The sequence below is a fragment of the Notechis scutatus genome, chromosome 3, assembly GCF_049901735.1.
Source record: "Notechis scutatus isolate UNSWTSFEM ecotype Mainland chromosome 3, rNotScu1.2, whole genome shotgun sequence".
In the NCBI taxonomy this organism is placed as follows: domain Eukaryota; kingdom Metazoa; phylum Chordata; class Lepidosauria; order Squamata; family Elapidae; genus Notechis; species Notechis scutatus.
Genome location: NC_142011.1, coordinates 203,187,891 through 203,196,872, shown reverse-complemented (window position 1 = coordinate 203,196,872; position 8,982 = coordinate 203,187,891). Strand labels below are relative to the sequence as shown.

Below are 8,982 nucleotides of genomic sequence, written 5' to 3'. Positions count from 1 at the left end.
TTACAACAGAAAAGCTTATATTTAAACCCACCTCCAGCCAAAGAAACCAAGTGGCCACTTCTTGGCCATTTCTCAGTGGCCTCAGTCTCACAGGTTTGCAGTTGTGGAAAAAAAAAAAGAGATGTGCATGCTTCTTTGAGCAAAATAAGCTAATCTATTTGGAGACCTCAAACTCTTTTAAAAAGAAAATGAAAAAATGCACAACATTCAAATGATGAATTCACCTACATTAATCTATCTTAAGAATGTATGTATTATAAAATAGGTTGAATTAGAATAATAGGTTAAAGTTTGGGGGGAAAAGAATATTTTACGTCCACTAATCTATTTATTTTTATTTTATTTTATTTATTTGATTTGCCAATTGTTTACAAGATAATAAGTATAAGTGTATACATAGTTGTGAATACATGAAATGGATACATATAAGAAAAATAAAAGAAGAATAAGAGAAACAATAGGACAGGGACGGTAGGCACGTTGGTGCGCTTATGCACGCCCCCTACAGACCTCTTAGGAAAGGGGTGAGGTCAATAGTAGACTGTCTAAGGTGAAAGTTTTTGGGGTTTGGGGAAGAAACTACAGAGTCGGGTAGAGTATTCCAGACATTGACCAATCTATTGCTGAAGTCGTATTTCCTGCAATCAAGTTTGGTGCGGTTAACTTTGAGTTTGTATCTATTGTGTGCTCTTGTGTTGTTATGGTTGAAGCTGAAGTATTCATTGACAGGTAGGACATTGCAATGTATGATTTTATATACCATGCTTAAATCAGACCGAAGACGGCGTAATTCAAGGTTTTCTAGTTCTAGAATTTCAAGTCTGGTGGCATAAGGTATTCTACAACGAGTAGAGGAGTGGAGAACTCTTCTTGTGAAATATTTCTGGACTTTCTCAATTGTGCTAATATCAGATACGTAATGTGGGTTCCAGACTGATGAACTGTATTCGAGTATTGGTCTAGCAAATGTTTTGTATGCTCTGGTTAGTAGTGTGATATTACCAGAGAAAAAGCTACGTAGGATTAGGTTAACAACTCTTAATGCCTTTTGGCTATGTAGTTGCAATGGGCTCTAGCACTTAGATCATTAGAGGTGAGTATTCCAAGGTCCTTTACAGAGCTTGGGTCATCAACAAGATCTTGACTATTCAGCTTGTATTTTATTTTCTGATTTTTTTTGCCAATATGTAAGACAGAGCATTTATTTGTTGAGATTTGAAGTTGCCATTTGTTTGACCATTCTGATACATAGTCAAGATCTTTTGTAGGGTAGCAGTATTGTCTGTGGTATTGAACAGCTTTACATCATCAGCGAAAAGAACGAATTGCTCTTAATATGATCACAGAGGTCATTTATGTAGAGTATGAAGAGAGTTGGTCCTAGAACACTGCCTTGGGGGACACCACTATTGACAGGTACAGACTTTGATAGGACGCTCCCAATTTTGACCATTTGTTGTCTGTTTGCCAGGAATGCTTCTATCTAGTTATTCAGTTGTCCAGAGATACCATAGGATTTTATTTTTAGGAGTAGTTTGTCGGGTACCACTGAATCAAAGGCTTTACAGAAGTCTATGTAGATTATGCGTCTATTGCTTTGCCCTGGTCGAGTTGTGTCGTCCATATGTTTTTGCAGTGTAAGAGTTGCAGATTACAGGATAGTTTTTTTTCTGAAACCAAATTGTTTATTGGAGAGTAGGTTATTTGTCTCTAAGTGGAGGATGATGGATTGGTTAATAATTGATTCCATGACTTTACAGGTGATGCAGCATAAGGAGATTGGTCTGTAATTCTGTCCAACATTATCCCTCAAAAGATGTCAATTGCCAGAAAACAATTAACTCTTAATAGATGTAAAAAGACAACCAAGTATCTGAAAGAAATGCCTTGATGATTCATTCTTGTGCACTTTAGATCAATCTGGTCAATATACTAAAAAAACCTGGTAGAAAAATGCCTGTCATCTCAGATAATATTATGCTACATTTCAATGTTATTTTTGTTGTTTTAACTTGTTATAAACTTGAGGTGTAAAAAAAAGAAAGATTCTTCCACTTGGAGAATGATGAAAAGTGAATATTATTAATCTCAGACCCCATCAGGAAAGTTTGGTTTTTATTTATTTTATTGTTTATTTTGTCAATGTATTAATAATCATGTTTACACTTATATCTGTTAAACAGATATAAGTATAAACATGATTATTCATACATGAAATGGGTAAGAATAAAAGGGAACATTAGGACAGGGACAGTAGGCACATTGGTGTGCTTATGTACGCCTCTTACAGACCTCTTAGGAATGGGATGAGGTCAACTGTTGACAGTCTAAAGTTAAAGTTTTGGGGGTTTGGGGAAGGAACCACATAGTCAGGTAGTGTATTCCAGGCATTGACCACTCTGTTGCTGAAGTCGTATTTCCTGCAATCAAGTCTGGTGTGGTTTACCTTTAGTTTGCATTTATTGTGTGCTCGCAAAAGTTTTTTTGAATGCAAAGCAAAACTTCACAGCATCTATTTTAACTTTGAAATTTGTTTATAGGGAGCTCCTGGCCCAAGGGGTCCGATGGGGCCTCCAGGAACTCCAGGTCCCCCAGTAAGTAATTTATTTCTGAATGAATTATTTGTAATCTGAATGACCTACTTGTCAAGTGTGAGTAGTCAGGAACCAAGGTTGTTCAGATGAGTGAAAGTTTATTCAATGCTAGCTCTCCACAAGAATCTAAACTACTAATAGTCAAGGCAAATTGGTGGTAGATAAGAGTCAATGGAATTCAAGAGAGGGCTGGACCTAGATCTTTTGTGGGCATGAGAGGACTCCAGACTGATGGCATACTTGACTCTTCCCTCAGGCTCAGACTGGTCATCTCCTACACCATAGTATACAAAAATAGAATGCATTAAACGTCATCTGAAACTAGACTATATTTCATTTTGAAATCAGGAAATAATTCAGTGGTGATTTGAGAAACCAGGTTTGAGAAATACTTCTGTTAAGGATGTAGGACAGGGGTGTCAAACTCATGTTGTCACGGTGGCATCACATGACATATCAGGGCTGTTTCCCCCTTCACTAAACTGGGTGTTGGTGTGGCCAGCCCATGGGCCAGAAATTTGACAGCCCTTATCTAGGAGAATCATTACACAATACTGGTTTATCAGATCAATAATATAACTTGAAAGAAGGTAGGTGCATATTTCAGTGATCATGGTATTGCATTTCTTGTCTGCATAATTTCATTACATAGTTGGCCTGGAGTTCCAATTGGGAACCACCATCCTGGCGGTGCCTATCGGATTAAGAGAAGATCTCAACACCTTTGTGTGTTTCTTGCTCCCTTTCCATCTTTTAAGTGTAAATTATTATTATTGTTATAATATTTACCAGGTTTTAATGTTTGTAAGCTACCTCTAAATGATACGGGCAGCATACAAATCTAATAAATAAAATGAACTAAATTCATTGTCCATGCAACTATTCTATCTCCTGTGTAGATCTTTGTCACTCTATTAGCAGAATTCTCAGGTTGGCTATCACTATTTGAGGGGGTTTGTTTCAGGTCTCCACTATTTTGGTTCCTAGTATAGGGAATAGCTATTTTTTTTTCTATGACATCCCCCCAAAATAGAAACCATTTAATGTCAATGGCCTTGTATGCAATGTAAAGGAAAAATATCTCGTTTTCAGGGATCACCTGGGTCAGAAGGCAAGATGGGACCTCCAGGTCTACCAGGTCTACGGGTGAGCAATCATTCTTGTTTTTAGATGCTTCCATCTAAAAACCTCTCCTTCCTAGAAGGGTTCTCTGCTGATCAGAAAAGAAAATGCTACCAATCTTACCCCCCTTTCTTGCTTTGAGCTTAGAAAATTATTTTAAAAATCTCTTGTTCCAAAGATCCTTCTTCAAAAGGCAATTGGACTTTGCTTTTCCTTGAAGACATTTCGCTTCTCATCCAAGAAGCTTCTTCAGTTCTGACCAAATGATGGAGGGTGAAAGGATTTATGTTCCTGGTTGTTTGGACACTTTCTGAGAGTCACTGAGGCCACCTGGAGGTTTATCTGTGCACTCAGGGTCACCTGAATAGTACAAATAGGTGTGGAACTTTCTTGGAACTGCTAAAAAAAACTGTGTTGTAAACAGGAGATAAATGGTATCATGTTCTTTCGCCTCTGTTGATAGTGGGGGACAGATAAATTGCCAAGTTGCCTCCTCTGGCTAACAACCAGAGGAATATAAATATTTCCATTTTCCACCATTCAGTCAGAACTGAAGAAGCTTTTTGGATGAGAAGTGAAATGTTTTCAAGGAAAAACGAAGTCTGGTTGTCTTTTGACAAAGCATCTTTGGGACAATCATGATCTGGATAACCAAGACTCTCCACAGACATTAATAATTACTTGTTGCTTCCCTCAATGCAGCAATCTAAATTTTATGGAAAGAGCTTTGCAAAGGAGTTATCGCTTTAGACTGCCAGGCTTCCAGTAGAAACAGTTCATTTTCCTCTCTTCTCTTCACAATTGCCATCCATGTTTTATAATACATCCTGTGTTCCTGAGAGGTAACAGGAAATCCCCAATGTTAGTTGCCAATTAAGGGAATGTATTCTTGCATTCCTGTTCTGCTTCAGGCTGGCTCTCAGCTCTTTGCTGATCAATACAGAAAAGAGGAGGGTGGATGATATAAGAGTTGAGCATGGCCGCCACACAGCAAATCATTATGTGAGCATCATTAGGGATATAGTGGTAAAATGAAAGCGTTATTTGCTACCATGCTGATAAATGTGTGTCTGTGTTTACAATATGCAGAGGTGGGATATACTATAGATAGAATACCAGAGAGACAGGCAGCATATTTATACACCAAGTAGGTTGAGCATAGCCTAATAGAGAAATCTCATTATGCTCTCCTTGTTAGATTTCTGGACATCTTTGAACAGTTATTGTAAGAGCAGCCAAGTTTTAGAACAGCTATCGACACAATTATGGAGTTGAGTGGTGTGGCGGCCTAGAGATGGAGCTCTCACCTCACAATCAGGAGGCTGTGAGTTCGATCTTAGGTAGAGGCAGATATTTCTCTCTCTGGGCACAATGAGAATATATCTGCTGAACAAAACTCCGCATTGGTGACAGGAAGGGCATCCGGCCCTTAAACGCTCTTCTAGCTCCATTCAGTTGCCCAGACTCCACACAAGGGATTATGGAGTCATTAAAAGATGATGATGATAGACACATTCATGGAGGATTAAGCTACTAGCGAGTAATAATTTTCATGAGCTCTTACTACCTCTTAAATCCTAGGCACCATGTGTTCAAGTCCTTCCAATTTTTTTTCCTTCCTTGTACTTCACTTATATAGATTTTTATACAAAGAAAAATTTAGATTTTTTTAATTGCTAAAGATCCATGTTTGATCCTGTTTGGGACTATTCTGAAAAAGTGAATAAATATACTATTCTGTTGGTAGTTTTTTTCACCAAGATCATGGGTGACAAAGCCTACTAGAAATAACACACTTGGAGGCTACCCTTAGGTGATATCTATGGAGATTCTCAACCATCCAAGTCATGGTTGTCTCAAAGGTGTTTTTCTAAAAGTCTGCTGGACTTCTTGGTTCCTTTTTTTGCTTGAAAATATTTAATTTTTCATCCAGAAAGCTTCTTCAGTTTTAACTGAATGGTGGGGATTTATATTCTTTGCATTCATCTGATTGTTAGCACTCCGAGGGTCATTGAGGCCACTTAGGGGGTTTATCTGTATCTTTAAGTCACTTGAATCAGAGTGCAAATGGGTGTGAAATGCTCTTGGGACAACCTGATGACTGCAAAGAATATAAATTATTCTATACTCCACCATGCAAGTTAGAACTAAAGAAGCTTTTTGGATGGGAAGTGAAATGTTTTCAAGGGGAAAAAAAAACAAGAAAGTCCAGTTGCCTTTTGGAAAAGCACCATTGGTATTATCCTTAGGTGATGTTGAAACAAGGAAAGAATTATTTTTGTTAAACACCATTACAATTAAGAGTGATCTAAGAAACTTTTTATTTACTCTGTACAGAAGAGGAAAACAGAAAAAAAAAAATGGTGCCCTGTGCTGGTTTAGGAGGAAGTAGAGACATGGTTGTGTCTCCAAAACTGATTCAAAAAACAGATAATATCTGCGGGGTTGGTTGGCTTTGAAAGCTCATTCCCAAATTCTTTGTATTATTTTGGAATTAAATATCTGGTTCAATTCAAAGTTTCCTCTGCTAGAATACTTGTTTGGTTGAGTTTAAATTTGAACCATCTTCTTCCCTTTCATTCCCTTCCCTATGCATTTCTCTCTGGGTCATTTTTAAAAAAATTCTGGGCTGCAGAATGAGAATTCATATTTTTTCTGGCATGATTCCATTCTGCTGTAGTAATGAAAATCGTAGCAGGTAACCCATAAAAAAATAATGTAATGGACTCTGGGATAATAAATACTCATGTAGAAATGAGATTAAAAATTCCCTTGTGTGCTATAAATCTATATTGAATTACAGGTTTGTTTTTCTTAGCTCCTTTGTTTTACAGAAGCCAAAGAAGTCCTGTTTTAACAGCCCTGCTTGCAATGAGAGGAATGTGGACTCTTTCAAAAAGCAATATTTTTTTTTCTTGTTTACTCATGTTCATTTGAATTGTATTTTGTTACCCCCCCAAAAAAAAAAAAAAATTGCCCTGAGCACAGTATGGAAACCACACAGATGGTGGTATTCCTAAGTGATTGTTATGCCAAAAATCTAATCACACTGACTGATAATTACATTCTACTTAGGTTGCAACATAGCACCAACAACCCTTCTGATCAGAAGTAGACAATTCCTTTCCTCAGTCTTTATGAATTTCCATTGGCTTCTTCTAGTAACAGAATAATAGAAGTTTGAAGGGACCTTGGAAGTCTTCTAGTCTGACATGGCTGCAGCATTTTGTTCCAGTTGAAATATCTGGACATCTTTTTTAAGGAAAGGTCCTCATGAAGAATGAATGAATGAATGAATGAATGAATGAATGAATGAATGAATGAATGAATTCTTTATTGGCCAAGTGTGATTAGATACACAAGGAATTTGTCTTGGTACATATGCTCTCGGTGTACATAAAAAGAAAATATACATTTGTCAAGAATTATAAGGTACAACACTTAATGATAGTCATAGTGTACAAATAAGCAATCAAATCATACTAGGAAACAGTCAATATAAATCATAAAAGTAACAAAGTTACAGTCGTACAATCACAAGTGGGAGGAGATGGGTGATAGGAACAATGAGAAGATTATTGTAATAGTAATGCAGACTTAGTAAATAGTTGGACAGTGTTGAGGGAATTATGTTTCAGCACGCTAATCCTAACGTATCAAAATCAAGGATTATAATTATGTTTAAAACAGATACTGTAAAATTAAGAAGATATCTTGACAATCCAAGGAATTATCTTACTTATGATCTAGTTTTAATGCATAACTCATAATGAATTGGTTGGATGATCAGTTCAACTTGTTTCTTTTCATTACGTGGTTCGTAACTTTCAGTTCTCTCGTCTAGGGCAAGAAAGGAGAAATGGGTCTCGCTGGAATTGATGGATTATCTGGACCTCCTGTAAGTTAAGACTGAATGGGATACCAGTCTGAGCTCTGTCCAAGGTGCTGAAAAATCAAGCTTATAATGTTTGTATTGTGTAAGATCAAGAAGCTGTTCTCTCCTGTGGAAACTTGAATGCTTTTTTCTTTACAGAGCTTGGTTTGCAAAACCTTCCATGACCACATTTACAAAATGCATCTGGTTCTTGACTTCAGGCAAATTTCCCTAATTTTAGGGAATTCCCTAAGCCCTAATTTCTCTAATTCCCTAAATTTATACTTTGTCAGGGAATTGCACAGCTGGTGTCCAAATGAAGTAATAATAGATGCTGACATGCAGGGTTTTTTTTTTTTTTTGTTTAATAAATACATTTATTTTACATCAATATATACAGCAAACTAGATAGTCAGGGAAACAGGAGCATCATGAGGTAAATCACAGAGCACATGGGACACAAAAGAAAAAGGCGGGGAAAAAGGGAAACTCCCACACACACTCACAGTAACCAATGACAGCACAGATTGCCTCACAGAGGAGCCAGAATTCTCCAATCAATCAACTACAACTGTGTATTTTGGCTTACTGAACGATCCCACTGATCCAGCTACTAAATTTAAATATTTTAACACACTTTAAATTGCCCTTTGAAGTGCAAATGATCTACACACATAGGGCAGAGTGCCCCTTTGTGTAAGTGATGCTTTAAAGAACATCAAAACACAAATTCCAGGCTTTGAGAATTTACTGTCTGAATTTTCTTGGAGAAGGCTCAAAATCTACAATAAATTATGTAGTGTGAACTATTCCCACGAATTATTCACATTATTATTATTTTAAAATCATGACTTCTTTTGTGATCACTGTACAAGAAGAGCACTGTGCAAGAAGAGTGCATTTTTGATCTTTGGACTTTTATTTTGTATTAGATTTTTATTACCAAATAAAGAACAAGAATGAGAAGCTGATAAAAAATTGACCTTGACATTTTCTCATTACAGTTTGAAATGCAACATGAACCCAAACAACATAAAACAGATTTTATAAAAGCTCTACCTTTCCCATGTTAAGAGTAGACTGACCTTTTCCTAAGTCAGTTTCTCTTTTAGTCTGGCTAGGTTTTTTTAATTATTATAAAACTTCTGGTAAATTGAATTGCTTGTGGGTAGAGGAGTAATTATTGGCCAAGTGTGATTGGACACACAAGGAATTTGTCTTGGTGTAAATACTCTCAGTATACATAAAAGAAAAGATACATTCATTAAGAATCAAGAATCATAACGTACAACACTTAACGATAGTCATAGGGTACAATCAGCAATCAAATCATACTAGGAAACAGTCAGTATAAGTCCTAAGGATACAAGCGACAAAGTTACAATCATACAG

The 8,982-nt window shown here is 36.7% G+C and overlaps 1 protein-coding gene across 1 annotated transcript in view; it reads left to right on the top strand.

Annotated features, from left to right (window-relative positions):
* Positions 1-8,982, top strand: part of COL22A1 (collagen type XXII alpha 1 chain) — a 231,925-nt gene that overhangs the window by 132,669 nt on the left and 90,274 nt on the right. Inside the window, exons 23-25 of the mRNA XM_087962222.1 lie at positions 2,541-2,594; positions 3,687-3,740; positions 7,561-7,614. Of these exons, the coding sequence (XP_087818348.1) occupies positions 2,541-2,594; positions 3,687-3,740; positions 7,561-7,614 (162 nt within the window). The remainder of the gene's footprint in view (positions 1-2,540; positions 2,595-3,686; positions 3,741-7,560; positions 7,615-8,982) is intronic.